At 34.9% G+C, this 15747-nt stretch overlaps 1 protein-coding gene across 1 annotated transcript in view; it reads left to right on the forward strand.

The window, feature by feature from the left end:
- The window catches only part of LOC139696654 (chromodomain-helicase-DNA-binding protein 2-like), a 32768-nt gene extending 23417 nt beyond the window's left edge, over positions 1 to 9351 (forward strand). Inside the window, exon 6 of the mRNA XM_071595468.1 lies at positions 7546 to 9351. Coding sequence (XP_071451569.1) covers positions 7546 to 7573 — 28 coding nt within the window. The 3' untranslated portion in view covers positions 7574 to 9351. The remainder of the gene's footprint in view (positions 1 to 7545) is intronic.
- Positions 9352 to 15747: the final 6396 nt, after the last annotated feature.

Below are 15747 nucleotides of genomic sequence, written 5' to 3' on the forward strand. Positions count from 1 at the left end.
CGTTCCACAGTATTTGAGTGGCACAAGTTGTTTAAACAGGGTAGGGAGCTCGTTGAAGACGACCATCGCTCCGGACGGCCGTCAACGGCAAGAACCGACACGAATGTGGACAGAGTGAGGACACTGCTGAACACAGACCGACGCTTAACCAGTGAAGAAATTGCAGACCAGTTGGGTCTGTCTGCATCCAACGTCCAACGCATTATTTCACAGGATTTGGCCATGCACAAGGTGTGCGCCAAGATTGTGCCAAAAATTCTGAGTGTCGACCAACAGGTCGACACTCAGAATTTTCAGCACCATCAAGAACAACCTGTGCTTCCTTCTTTATTGTCCATTTAGTTGTTTCAGTATGGCATAAAATTTAAAATTAGTGTTTATAAACTTCATACACCAGATTTACTAAAACTTAAAAAGTCTTCCTTAAGCTGACTCCTGTGATCCAATTTTCATTTATTTACTGAACATCTGGAAAAGTTTTTCCTAAAAAACTAATTTTTTTTGAGACTAAAATGGCAATGGAAAAACAATATCATGGTTTCTTCTTACATCAAGTAAACTCAGCTGATAGCTGCTCTTCTAATTCTTCATTGACATTTCCTATTAAATGCATATACCTACTAAGTATTTTCCTTATCGTCTCTTGCTTCAAAGGCAGGAAAGTAGCTCAGCCTTTTGAAGAAATATGCCTTATAATGCTTACATTACTCATGTAAAAGAATTCAACCTCCTAAATGTTGTCTAATAGTTAAATGAGCATCCAAACCTATATTCTCCATTTGCTGTAAAATTGTTCTCCTGTATCAGCTTTCTGTTAATAGGAGCTTATTTTGTATTAAGCATGGTTTGGGGACATGCTATTTGGTTTGTCATATGCAAAAAATGGATTATATGTTGCGATTGTAGGAACTATACATACTTCTTCCTATTTTATATGAAGAAAATGAAACAGCCAATTTCAACGTGAATCACATCATCTTTTTGCTTATTCTGTAATGCATATTCGTACTACTTTCAATTTTTTTAATGCTTGAGGATTACTCCAGTATAAGGAGAGCATGTTTTACAAGCATCTTGTCTCATTTCTGCATTATCTTTAGTTAATAATTCCAAATTGTTTGTTCGATATGAAATATGAACATTATTTAGCCTTTTCTGTTAAATTATTATGATCAAGTATCAGATTGACCTTAATATTATTTTACAAGCCATTATTGAATAGCAGGAAGTATCTCTTCCCTAGTTCTATTGGATACACAGAGATAGTTGAATGATCTTCACATTTCTATTGATTTGATAATGCTAAATGTGTCATTTTCTGAATCTCTTTGTGTACTGCAGATTTTATTGTGCTGTTTATGTGGAAGTGAAAGTGAAATTTATCTCTCTGCTGTATGAGCAATGCTAGAAGCCTGCAAATTTCTTCTATTCTTGCCATGGACCTAGCATCCGAGCATTTTCATAGTTGTATCTTGGCTTCACTACTTGCCCTTGAATGTAATGTTTTTTTAAATACCTCGCTGGGAAAATTTCTTTCTTCGTATTGAAATTGAAAATCATCAGACCTGATGATGTTATACCATAACGAAACCTTGGTAGTATATAAAAAATTTTCAAAGTGGAAAAGCCAAGTTGTTTATTTTCAATTTCAATATGAAGAGTTTTATTTATCCTTTCTTCATCTTATTTCTTTTGGACTCCTTAGTGACCTCAGATGTAAATAATGACTGGCAAATATTCTGGCCTTCACAGACTCGAGAGTATATACAATATCTTAAGTTGAGGAGTTAGAACTCCAAGGATTTTGTAAAATTATAGTTATTATTTGATAAAATAAGATGATGAAAGTGATAAGTAACTGGAACCTATTAGGATAGAGGTAGCATCTGAAGTGTCTAGTTGCACCTAATATCTCTTCATTGTTAAAGGTCCTTTTCCATTAGGATGACAAAGATGACAGTGATCCCTTTTGTAATTTATGAACCTCTGAATGTATCTTTCCCCAGAACTTTAAGTAAGGAGTACCCACTATTTAAAGCAAAAAGGAAGACAATACCAATAGCTGGTCAAAGATTTTTGAAAAAGTCATGCACAATGGTTTCCTGAATTTTTTAAGACAAAAGTGCTCCCATAATTAATTATCAATTTTGCTTCACATATGATTATCAGATGCATAATATAAATATCTAATGCTTTTGGATGCAATAATCCAACTATAGGACTTGTATTGATTTAACCGAAGCCTTAAATATTCTGTCATGACATTCTTCCTGTGCTTGTTAATATATAGTGTTAGGGGACTAGTGCCTGCTGGGTTAAAATCTATTTAATAAATATGTCAGTTTTTCCTGACTCAAACAATAAAAAGGGAAAATATTATGTAACCTTTATTGATTTAATCTGTTTATAAGAGATCTTCCTGATAATCTTCTTAATGTAAAAATGGTTCTGTTTGCTGATGATGGTGAAATGATGAAAGTATTTTAATTCAATTTCAACTCACCATGAGTTTTAGCGAAAAGTTAATTTTAGTTTATGCTATCTTCAGGACTTGGTTCACAATAATATGCTATCAATCTAGAAAACGACTTTCTTTAACCGTCAACATCAACCAAATGTGAAACTATTTAAATTAGAAATATGTTTTGCAAGCGATATTTCCTTTCATGGCATAGCTACAGTTGAACTCTGTGTAATGGTCCAGACCGACGGAAATATCAATATCCAAAATATTACACTATGTCTCAACTTTGGTATTTAAGAGCTGCTATTATTTTAAATGTAGAGTTAGATAATGTTCAGTCATAAATTACCTATGGTATACTTTTTTTGGGATATTGGTGGTAATAGCATGTTTTTAAAATACTAAAGAAGCATGTACAATATGTGTTAAATGTATCATGTTTGGAATCTTGCCAAACCCATGTTGAGTCATTAAAAATTCTATATTTACCAATTATATTTATTTAAATTAATATTTATTGTTTTATGTTAATTTCTTCAGTACAAATTCAAAATATATGAACGTAAAATTGTTTGAATGGGTAAATGGAATAAAGAGGTAGGTGTTGTGGAAAAAAATCAAATATAATTTGCTTTAAGATGCATGGAAAATTCAATACACCCCTAAAAATATGGCCAATAAAACTTAGAACTTATATCTGTGATTTATTAGTCATTTTCATGATGAAACTTGGGAGGATATTTGTAATTATGGAATGTTGTGGCCGTTCATAGATCGGGACTTATACACCTACATACTCTATTATACAGATACATATTCGAAAAAAGCAGAGAATTTTTTATCAAAATTAAATAATTTTGAGAAAAAATCATCAAAAATAGGTGCTTTCCTGCAAAATCCTTGGGATTTGTATAATTACATTAACATGGCACTGAGGCCCTCAATTGACACAGTATGGAGAGTTTGTGAAACTACACACTTTTTATGATCAAGTATTCTAACAATTTTTTCCTCTTAGCTGGAAAAAATATTCCTCGAAGTTACTTTTGACATTAAAACAAGTGTTGCTGGTGATTTGGCCAGTTGTTTTTCCAATCAAGAACAGCGAAATTGCCCCAGGGGTGTCCCAATTATGGACAATGAATAGTACTTGAATTGAAACAGGTTAAGTATACAGAGTCGCACCCAAAAGTGGTAGGACTGATTTTTTTACAGGAATTTTATTGATGATATACTTACATCAACTTAATAATCTTCAAAGTATGCTCCTTGAGCTGCTACACACTTAGTATAATGTTGCTCCCATTCCCCGTATGCCTGCTGGAAATTTTCTTTGGGGATGCTGTTGAATACCCTCGTTGAAGCCTCTTGAACAGCCTTTATCGAGTCAAAACGTCGTCCCTTGAGCTGTCTTTTCATCAGGGGGAAGAAGAAGTCCGGTGGTGCCAGATCGGGAGAATAGGGCAGGTGCGGCAACGTGGCAATGCCGTATTTGGCCAGGAGCTGTCTGACGACGAGCATGCCATGGCACGGCGCATTGTCATGATGAAGCACCCAGCAGTTTGCGATGGCCGGTCGGACTCTTTTCATGCGTTCTCGTAGGCGGGTGAGCACCTGCACGTAACAGTTGGCATTCACAGTCTCCCCTGGTGGGACAAACTCCTTGTGAACCACTCCATGACGGTCGAAAACCACAATCAACATCGTTTTGATTTGCTCATGCGAGCCTTTTTTGGACGTGGGGACGCGGAAGTGTGCCATTCCGCAGATTGTCTTTTCGTTTCGGGGTCATATTGAAAAACCCATGTTTCATCACCAGTTATAACATTGTCCAAACAATTTTCATCTTGGTGCAAATTGGCTAACACTTCTTCGGAAATGCGCACACGCGTTGCCTGTTGGTCGAATTTTCTTAGTCAGAATATTCGGCTCCATCTTGGCGCACACTTTGCGCATGGGCAAATCCTGTGAAATAATGCGTTGGACGTTGGATGCAGACAGACCCAACTGGTCTGCAATTTCTTCACTGGTTAAGCGTCGGTCTGTGTTCAGCAGTGTCCTCACTCTGTCCACATTCGTGTCGGTTCTTGCCGTTGACGGCCATCCGGAGCGATGGTCGTCTTCAACGAGCTCCCTACCCTGTTTAAACAACTTGTGCCACTCAAATACTGTGGAACACCTTAATGCAGTGTCCCCATAAGCCTGCTTGATCATATCGAGGGTCTCAGTTGCCATCTTCCCGAGTTTCGCACAAAACTTCACGGAATAACGTTGCTCTAAATTCAGATTCATTTTTATTTTCGACGCGGACAAAAAACTTGCTTCACTAAAAACGGTGTCCTCACTCAACGACAGCCCGCAGGCGACTGAGGTTGGTGTCGGTCTGTTGCTAAGAGCCCCCTCCACCTTACCCTGCCAGGCAGACCCCCCTCCAACGCTCCGTTCGCACCAGAGAAAATCAGTCCTACCACTTTTGGGTGCCACCCTGTATGTCTATACTTAAAAAGTATATGCTAAGAAAAATAGGTGGCAGCTGTTGTCCGGACTTGCTCCAAATTGGCAGTTTGAATAGCAAAAGTCAATGAGTACATACAGAATTATGCTTGCAACATTATGCACTCAAAGGATTCGCAAGCATAAAGAGAAAAATATCAAAGTGGAAGTTGACCCGGTGGAAATTTTGTGAAAGTTTTGTATTTAATAGTAAAAAAATATTTGTTGGATAATCTTATGTTGTTAGATGGGTTTTTTCTAATTTTGCAGAAAATTAAGCCATGTCATTATGTTTGAAACATTTAGGTATTATGTTCCATTCTAATTAGGGAATGTAATCCATTCATTTCCTTAAAACTAATGATTTCTCAGATTTAGATTCATGCAATGCAGCAATCTCATGGAATGTAACCCTCACATTGGGGAAGTTACTCTGTACTAATTATATTAAAATGAAAACTCTTCTGGGAAGAGCACAAGAGAAGCTTAGAAATTTCCAAAACCCACAATAAATCATATTAGGTGATCTATATGTTAGATTGATAAATGTAAATGATAGATAGTGCTTTCTGTGAGCCTATAATTAATAATTCATGAATAAGAATATGCCAGTGGGAATATTCTTACAATAATTACACATTTCAAAATTGGTTTTCTTTAATTCCAAGAAATTGCTGTAGAGACTGTGACAGTAACTTTTAACTGAGCCATCCGGTAAATGTACATTACAATAATTGCTCCATTGAGGGACTAATTTAAAAAGTTAGAAATGTGCAAAGAATGATCTACCTGACAATGTAAACAAACAAAAAAATAATTCCAAGAAACTGCAGGAGATGCCACAACTTTTAATTGGAGTCATCCACTAAGTGTGCATTATAATGTAACAATTTCAGTGTAAAAATCATTCACTTTGACAGGAATTCGAACCCGGATCCTGGTCAAGGCAAATGATTTTTACACATGGAAATTGTTGCATTGTAATCATCAATTAAATTGCATTAAAAACCACACAAAATTCTTTCATCATATATGATTTTAGTGAGTCAAAACAGAATTTTGCTGTACTTTTCTTCTGCATCCAAATTTAGCATATTGAAAATGAATTTGGACCTCTCTTAATTGATATGTGCCCTGGCATTAACTATTTAGAGAATTTAAGGTTTAAGGTGCTTACCAAAGAAATTATGCACTGGGGACACAATTTTTGAGAAAGTATTAAAGAGCATTCTAGTTATAAATTTGGGATGGAGGCATTAAACTTTGCTCATATTCTAGGAGGATGAATAATGATTTCTTTGAGGTTAGATTTGTAAGAGAGAAATAAAAGGCAGGTAGAAACAAGCTAAGGATATGTCAAATATTTAACTTGTTGATACATGAATTTTCATTACAGTTATTATGAGAGGGATGCATATATTTTAATGTGAATATAATATACAGTCATTGAGTCCACAGTCTTAACATTCTGCATTTTCTATTAACCACTGAGGTGGGGAAAAGTACCAAATTCATTTTGTAGTTTTATGCACAGTAAAAACTGTTGTTTTGGTATTAAATGAATACAGAATTGGAAATACAAATTGCAGATTTCTCACGCTCAATTAGATTTTTTCAGACTATGAAAATGAGGCCTTATAAGTTACCTTATTTCCTTATAATTTTTGCTGTTTCACTAATAGCCATTTCTACATTGATACAAAATTTCTCCTTTGTTTACCAAGAAATGAAAGGGAAATACCTTGTTTTCCTCTGGTTAAACCTAAAGTTTACCAACACTTGGTAGTAAATGTTAATTGACTGATGAATTCCTGTCCATGGCTTAGGTAACTTGGATACTTTTGTCTGTTTGTTTTTTTATTTGACTTGTTCGATAATTATCTGTTTTCTGCTGGAACATGCATCAATAAACGTCATGAAATTAGAAAATAGGGGAAGGGGTCAATGATTCTAAGAAAAGTGTCAAAGAACGTAGCATGCAATCACATGTAATGGTGTAGTGTGCCAATATGTGGAAATACTTCAGTAAAAATCATAAAAAATATGGATTTTTCAAGACAATTGACGTCAGAGTTAAAATATTTTTTTTTAAATTGGTTGGCACAAAAAGTTGAAAAATATTTTCCTCATTTTGCCGATTTCAGCTTCTCTTGGACAGACCTGTGATGTCTCATTATCTGGGTTGCTGAGAAAGGAAAATTGGATCCTTCATTCATTGCTGTGTTGTTAATAGGTTAAATTAAAAACTTATCTCTCCAACTGATAAAGTTTTGGAATAAATTATGGATATTTAGTGTATATTTCATTGCTTTTTTATTCAAAGAGGGCTATATGATATGTATTTTAAAACCGTTATTTCCTATAAGTTGTAAAATCAGATAAATCATAACTTGGCCCTGTCAAAGATATCCAAGAGAAATATTTGATCCTACATAGGATATATTATGTATGCAAAAATATTTTTGTTTTCTAATGGCATAGCTATTAAATTGCCATTTTTTTTAACAATTGAGATTTTGAGAATTATTTGTCAAATAAAGTCTTCATTTGGTTTTCAAACTTACTAACCTCACACTTTTAACTTTCAGGCCAACGTACCACAACTTCTTGGAGTGAGCCTGAGGAGTTTTTGTCTGGGAAAATGTTTACAAAATGATTTCAAGAATTCTTTATTTCCCACCGTTATCAAAGGTTTCTTGTACAGGTGCATCTAATAAGTAGCTTTCATTATAGGAGAAACTGCATACAAGTTGGTTGCTATAACAAGACTGCATTGTAATTGAACATTATGCACAATCTTGGGTGAAATAATTTTACTTTATAAACCTAAATCATAGTACAAAATTTTTTTACACGAATCTGTACAAATAAGTGATGCACAAATGGTTTGCAGTTTTGTGAAGCTACTGTTCAAAATGAACTTCTCATACCATTATTGTATTGTAATTGTTGATGAAAAAGAACATGGGCGCCCAAGTGATAGGTGCCCAAACTTCCTTATGCAAGTATGAAGAAAATTTGAGCTTAGTCTTTCATAAATTTTTAAACTTCATGTACTCATCGCGTTATGTGCCCATGGATAGTGGGAGAGAAATTTGATGTTTTCATTTTATATCAAGGTAATCGATCACAAGGATTCAGTCTTCTCTCTGTAGAAAGGAGTTTTGATCTCATATCATTTAGTCTCATTTTATTTGGATATGATAAATCTCAGCATTAGTGGGCATGATATTAGATCTGTAATAATATTACTTACATGAAGTTTTTAAGTAATTGCTTTATGATGTAAATGACTTTAAATGGTTGTTTTGCCACTGATAGTTTATTGAACTCATTAGATTCATTTGATGTGGCTTTTCTCTTTTTGAGATGATTTATAATGTTATTGTATGCTTTTCTCTATGTATTTTATTCCGTTTTCTTAGATTAGTCCCAGAAATTTATTTTATGTTATATCTTTGGAGTACTGTAGTTATACTTTTTTAGAAGTTCAATTATTTTCAAAAGGAGTCTTTTGTAAATTGTTTTATCAATTTATTTTGTTTTTTTTTCTGATAATATTTACTGGAAAGATAATAATTATGTTGATTTTTTTAATCAAGATACCTTTAGTTATAAATCCAAAGTGTGTAATAAAACTTTGTCAAAATGTAGTGTGTGTGGCATATAAATAAAAGTCTGTCAAAGTAAAGCAAAAGGCATAGTTTTAACCTCCCTGTAAAAGTTGTCTGTTTCAGTCATACTAAAATGATGAACATGTGTCAAAGCATATTGACAGGTAATGAGTGGATTTCCGTGAGTCACTAATTTAGTTGTAGTAGTCATTCTGCTTCACCGAAGAACAAGTGTATTAGAATCCTAGGAAATTAATCTCCTCGTCCTTATTAAACAATCCAGATTTGGCTCTGCTGAGGCTTTATGTATAATGTAGCAGTAGAATCATCAGAAAAATCCTTCTTATTGGTATAAAAAATGTATATGCCTATTTATTCAAATGGAAGAAAACTGTAAGTAACAAATTGGATATTTCTGCAAAGATATTGATGGAATTTTGGTGAATTTGAGATAAGTGTCAGTGATAGTTTTATGTTAAAAGATTTTGTAATAAAAGTGGGATGCGGTAGTCCAGGGGTGGAGCGTTGGGCTACTGCCTGAAGGGCTTGGGTTTGATTCCAGGGCAAGCCTCTCTGGGCACCTGCAGCTCCTCCTAAGCTGTGTTATTTTTTTGGGTAAAAAATCTTCCTGGGAAACTATAATCGGCACAGGGAAAGGAACTGGCCCCCCTACCCTGATGTGTGAATTTCACATGCTGTATAGGGCTTAGTACTGGGTGAACTCTACCATCACCTAGCAAACCGACCTTCGGGTTGATAACTGTATTTTTGGTTTTTTTTTAATAAAAGTGCATTTTTAAAATCACATTTGTCTGAATGTTGCCCCCCCCCCCCCCCCCCCCCTGTTTTTGTCGCAAAATTACAGAAAGAAAATTCAGGTGAGGGCTGTATGAGAAAACTGCTGGTTAATACATCACTGCCGTGCACCATTAAAATTGGAAAAGAAGAATCATATAATTGTCGAGAAATTTAATGAAGAAATATCAAAATTCCAATTCCAGTGTGAATAGCACTGAATTTGTGAACATGAAAACATTCTGGGTGTTTCTTGCACCCTGAAACACTTAAAGTTACTAAGTAGGTGGCCATTGGAAAATATGATATAAAAGCCGATGGTATGAGGTTATGATATATGATGATGAGATATTGCATCATTTTTGCATGCAATCTTTGCACAGTGCCTATAACTATCAGGAGTACATTTTTTCAGTTAGAAAAACAAAAAGTGCCTACATGAACTAATAGGCAAAAATAATAAAATTCATATGCATTAGGACATGCCCAGCTCAACTGCAGTGGAGAAGGTCAGAGTCATGCTGCTGAGGATAAGCGAAGAAAAAATAATGTATCACATACATTCTCGGAATCTGGAGGAGGTAGGAAGAAGCTTGCCTAATACATAGTTTTCATAAAGGAAACACTCCTGGGCAAATTTTGACCATGGGTCCATGTAAGAGTTAAGGGAAAGAGATGAATCAGAAATTAGCAAAAGATGGAGAGAGTGATGCAGCAGAAACCAGGGGCTCTCCTTAATATTCCATTGATGCTAGCATGACATTTTAAAGAGTATGTTACATGTGGAGTGGAATTCAAGAGAGGGAGCTCATACTTTGCAATCATCCCTGTAGGAATGGAAAGCTAACTCAAGCCTCTAGATTTGTCTCTTAAAAAACCTTTTTAGGAAGGAAGGCATTGTATAGTAGTGAATGCACAGGATGGAAAAGAATACACACTCACTGGGAGAAATCAAGAAGCCTTCTCATACAGTTACAATGGATACATGAAGCCTGATCTGATATTTTAGGAAAATGGTCCATAAAATAAGATCAGAGGAGTATACAATTTCCAATTCTTGAGTGGGACTGAGGATGATGAATCCTTAACCCTGGAAATGGGGTTGAAAAAGATTGGCAAATGATAAGTGAAAATGCCGTGGCACTGATAATAATATCAACAAAGTAATTCAATTAGTACCAGTTAATTCTTCTATTTGGAGCATAATGACTCGAAAATATGAAAAATATAGTTTTTCCTTCAAAGTGTTTTTTCCAATTGATTGAATTATTTTCTGATATTCAAAATGTGATGGTTGTGTTCCAATCTGGATTGTTTATTTTTTCTTTTAATTTTGCTGAGTCAAACTCAATTCCTGCGTTTCTTTTGGTGGAAATTTTACCATTGTAAGTAACATGGGACAAAAAAACCTGCAATTCCACATTAAAAATATGTTTAAATTATCTGGTTTCTCTGCTATGCAGCACCATCAGATAAGAATACAATTGGTAGCAAACATTTGCTTGGGTGGAGACAGAGATGTCTGTGGGTGAGCAGTGGGTACAGGCACTAGATGGCCTGGCTGTAGCAAGTGCAGGGAAGGGATTAAGTTTTAGAATTTGTGAAATGTAAAAGGCAGGCAGTTAATCATTCAACTGATAATGGTTCTTAGAATCCACACATCATATTTCCATCATTGAAACAAAACATTTGCGTTTAGAATAAATCCATGAAATGACAAATGTATGAATGCAGGATGTAAGTAACCACTTTGAAATAAGTAATGAAGAATTAGTGACATTGTGTCCCTGTATATGATTTGTTAGGTAATTATTCGTGTTTTCACAATTGTGAGTTGACAAATCTCTGCATCTATTATTTTGACAGTCTTTGTTTTTTGGGTAAATCAATTTAAAGGGTAAAAATTAGCTACTCTAATTATTACCCTTTCATGTTTATGCCATTATAAATAGATATGATCCCTTTTTTGCATTAAATGAGGCAAAGAACACTTTGTGAGCTACTTACATGTCTGATGTGTGATTTCTTAGGTAATTATTCTTTGGTACACCATTATGTATTGGCAAATCTATGGCTTTAACATTCTTTGTAATCATCAAATATTTTCATTCATTAGCAAAGAGATTCAAGAAAACAGTGAAATACACTCTTGTTGAAAATGAAAAAGAGGTTTCTTGTTTATTATGATATCATGGGGCAATTACCTTAGGTACCTATCAAAGCTTGTGTGATTACTGATGTACTGATTTTTAAAAAACACAGTAATCAACCCAAAGGTCGGTTTGGTAGGTGATGGTAGAGTTCACCCAGTACTAAGCCCGACGGTGTGTGAAATTCACACATCAGGGTAGGGGGGCCAGTTCCTTTCCCTGTGCCAGTTATGGTTTCCCAGGAAGACCTGGTACCCGAAAAATCACATAGCTTGGGTAGAGCTGCAGGTGCCCCGAGTGCCTTGCCCGGGAATCGAACTCGAGTCCCTCCAGTCAGCAGTCCAACGTTCTACCCCATGGACTATGGCAACCCATACATATTCCTAATTGTCTTGTTTACAATTCCTAAATTGTATTATTTGCATAAATTAATGTCATTACATCTGTATAATTAAAGACCTATAGTGAGATTAAAAATATGAAGTATATCGTTCAAAGGTAAGGCTTGATGAATACAAAATGTTGTTGCATTTAACCTTAGTGATCACAGCATATTTGGCAATACTGTAAAAGCGTTGCCTAAGTCAAGAGTCTAGCATTTAAATATATCAATCTTTATGAAGAAGGCAGCAATAGAGCCACATAAAGAATGACTTCTAACTTGACCAGTTGGGTTTGTCGGTAGAATTCATGATCTCTCTGTAAGGAGTTCTCTGATTAATGCTGATACTTTAACATTCAAGAGCAAATATATTTGTTTTTGCCACCAATGAATTTCATTCTATGAATAGGTTTACGTAAGCTGTTTCATGCATGTCTTGATTCCTTTATATTTTGATAATCTGCTTTTGATATTATGTGCTTTTTTGGCCCTATCAATTGTCGACTGTATTAATTCTGGCCCCGGTGCTTAACTCTACTTTCACTCCTCAAGGGCCTGGTCAACTTCTGTCATGCTTATGATTTGTGTAATATCTCCATCTGGAACTGTTTGCTCTTCTTCCAGAATATCATTTCCTAATTGTCTTGTTTACAATTCCCAATTACAGTTGTTCTGCATATATTTCTTCCTTATACAATTCGTTCCATCTCAATGCGAAAACATCTTCGCCGATTTTTATTTCTTCAATGTTCTTTTTCAAACATTTGTGCTCATTATGAATATCCTCCAGGTTAGGGAGTGAGCATTTTCAGAGTTTCTCAGAGACAAAATTTCCTCAATATCCGTACATTTGTCCCAAGTATATTTTCCTCTTATTTTCAATGCTTACTGCAGTATGTATATAATTTTAATCGTCTGTTTCTTTAACATTTTACTATTTTCTGGATTATTCCAAGGGATCTACCTTGAGTCCTTCATAAGATCTGTGTGTTGCCTCTGTGTACTTAATGCTGTCTTGTTTTTCGTATTCGGCCTTATATTTATTAAAATTTTTGGGTCCCTATTTGTGTTAATTTTACCCTCTACTGTTTTATTTATTTAACATTTATTAATATATCTTTTGCAAAATGTTGGTAACTTGTTTGTAAATAAAATAAACGTTGAAATATTAATAACCTATAGTAATAGTCAAAAATTGACAGTGTTGCATGAGACCTAATGTATTTCTCAAATTGGAATGCTACAGTAGACATTTCCTTTCTTAAGCTCACCAAATCTATTTGTTCAACATCTATCAAAAGACGTGTTCGAAATCCTGTCTCTCCCTTAGATAAAACATAAAATCCATGATGTATGCTTTCGGCTTTGGTTGAAAATGTACTGTTAGTTTTCCCATTGTTCTGTCATATTGACATAAAGTTTTGCAATGGATAGATAAACAAATCATAAAGACAAAACGTGTGTAATAATTTTTCATGAACCATCTTTGTGCTATAATGGGAATAGTTCACCCCAGCCGTACTCTTATTTGGGTTGGGATCAGGGGGGGGGCCCAAGCCAAGGATACCAGCGAACGGCAGGGACGCCACGGACTTTCCAGGGGACACATAGCTTCTTCCCCCCTCCCTCCTCACGTTCCACCCCCTGATCCCAACCCCCTCCCTCCTCCAAACACCCCTCCTTTCTTTTGCTTACCTTCCTATACCCACCTCCCCCCCCATTTTCCACCCCCCTGTCGCCCTTACTCCCTTCCCCACCTTTACTTTGGTATATATTGAAGAGCAACTTCGTAGAGTCACCTGAAGATGATATAAACTGTTGAAACCCGGGTCGTAAATAATTTTTTTTAAATAGTGAAATTTTGTATAGTTTGTTCCTTTCCATGATGGATTAATTTCACATAATTATCCCTGAAACCGTTCGGTTTGTCAAATATGTTTCCTGTTTGATGAAATTTGTTGAGTTATGAGTTTGACCACTCTTGGAAAATTTTACTGGTATTATAGTGAATTTCTAATACATTTGTGGATGGCCCCCAAAATCTTAATCCAATAGACAATAATCAACCCAGATGATTATTTGATTGGTGAGAGAAAAGTATAGTTGCAGGTAAGTGTCCTCTGCATTGCAAAAAGCCGAAGGTTGCAAAATTTAAGCATTAGAAGCAATGGAGTAATCAGCTTACTACTTGTCTTTGCTTTACCACTAGGCAGTATACATAGTGTGCAGACACTCCAGAACACAGGTGATTGTTATTAGTAGAGTAACTATCTCAATTAGAAACTTAAATTTTATGTTTGCCACTCGCAATTCTCCATGCATTTATAACATTCAGAAAATTATATAGCTTAGGTGAATGTAGGAATGTCCAGAGGCATCAGGATTTGAATCTGAGACCTTCAGTTGTGTGGGAAATTATGGGATTACAAAATAACATGCTTGTCTATTTTAAACACTTAAAACAAATCAACTGTTTGTTTTAAGGAGCTCAGGGATTTTATATGGAGAACGTTTTCTTTACTTTAAGAATTCTTGCTGAACTATTTATTAACCGTTACCCAAATTAATAAAATATATAATTCGGTTAGCATTAGAGACAAATGATGCAATAGTGGAGTGGCGAAATGTTATATCCTGTAGCATATGCTTACGCACTTCATTTAGGTGTGGTAGGCTGCATATACATATGGATATTGCCGCTTCAATATAATTAATTCATCATCAGAGTGTTTGTTTACATTACATTTCCTATAATCTATTTTGAATGACTTCGTTGTTCCCGGCAAGTATCATAAATTGGTAATAATTATGTTGTGCAATACAAAGCCCGCATAATGCATTAAGATACACTGAGGGTATTATTTCTACTAAGTCATTCATAGTTAATTAAGTTGAAGTTCATGAATCCTTTGAATGATTTATTACAGCCTTCCCATAGCTACATCACTCGCATTGCTCCTATGAAGTACCCAATAAAAATGCAATTCCTTGGCTGCCTTGACTCATTATTACTTGATTATTGGCAAGCCCAACTGACTAATTCATTTGGCTGCTCACATATATTCCCAGCTACAGACCATTCCCATGCTATTCTTGACGTTTCCTCAGCATATATGTTGAAAATTACAGAGGATAAAAGACAACCCTATCGTGCTCCCTTGCCTTTCACTGCCCATTCTGATTCTCCCTCTACTACCCTTGCCTGTGCCATCTGATTTATGTACAAGTTTTGAGTAAGCCACCTATCTCTCCAAACTGTAATAATAATATTTTTATTTTACACTGACCATGCATATCATGTAGGTATAAGAGTCATCAATCACTAAGAAAATTACAAAATGCAGGTACATTTCAACACTGAATATGCTTAAAAAAGAACATGTACATTAAATTATGTAATAAAAACACAATGCACTACAACTGATGTCATTCAAAAATTCATTCAATGAATAATAACACTTCATTAAAAGGAGATTCTTGAGTTGTAATTTGAAACTATATAATGTACCACTTGTTTTCAATGAGTGTGGGAATTTGTCATAAATTCTGACTCCCTTCACCTTCAGGCTTTTATATGAAATTGCTGATTTATGGAAATGTGTTTGAATGTGGTGATGATTTCTTATTGAATATCATTAAATGTCAATATTAGCATGGAAGATATGAATATTATTTTTTATGAAAACATTCATGGCAAATATATACATAGATCGAATGGTAAGAATATTTAATTTCTTTAATGAGTTTACATAGTGCCCTTCAGAAGCACCAAGCATCTAATAACTTTTTTCAAATTAAGAAAAGTTTGTGCAACATACGTACGGATTATCCTTAGAATACTATTTCAAA

This window comes from Hetaerina americana, unplaced genomic scaffold, assembly GCF_022747635.1.
Source record: "Hetaerina americana unplaced genomic scaffold, ioHetAmer1.1.p SCAF_7, whole genome shotgun sequence".
Taxonomy (NCBI): Eukaryota; Metazoa; Arthropoda; class Insecta; order Odonata; family Calopterygidae; genus Hetaerina; species Hetaerina americana.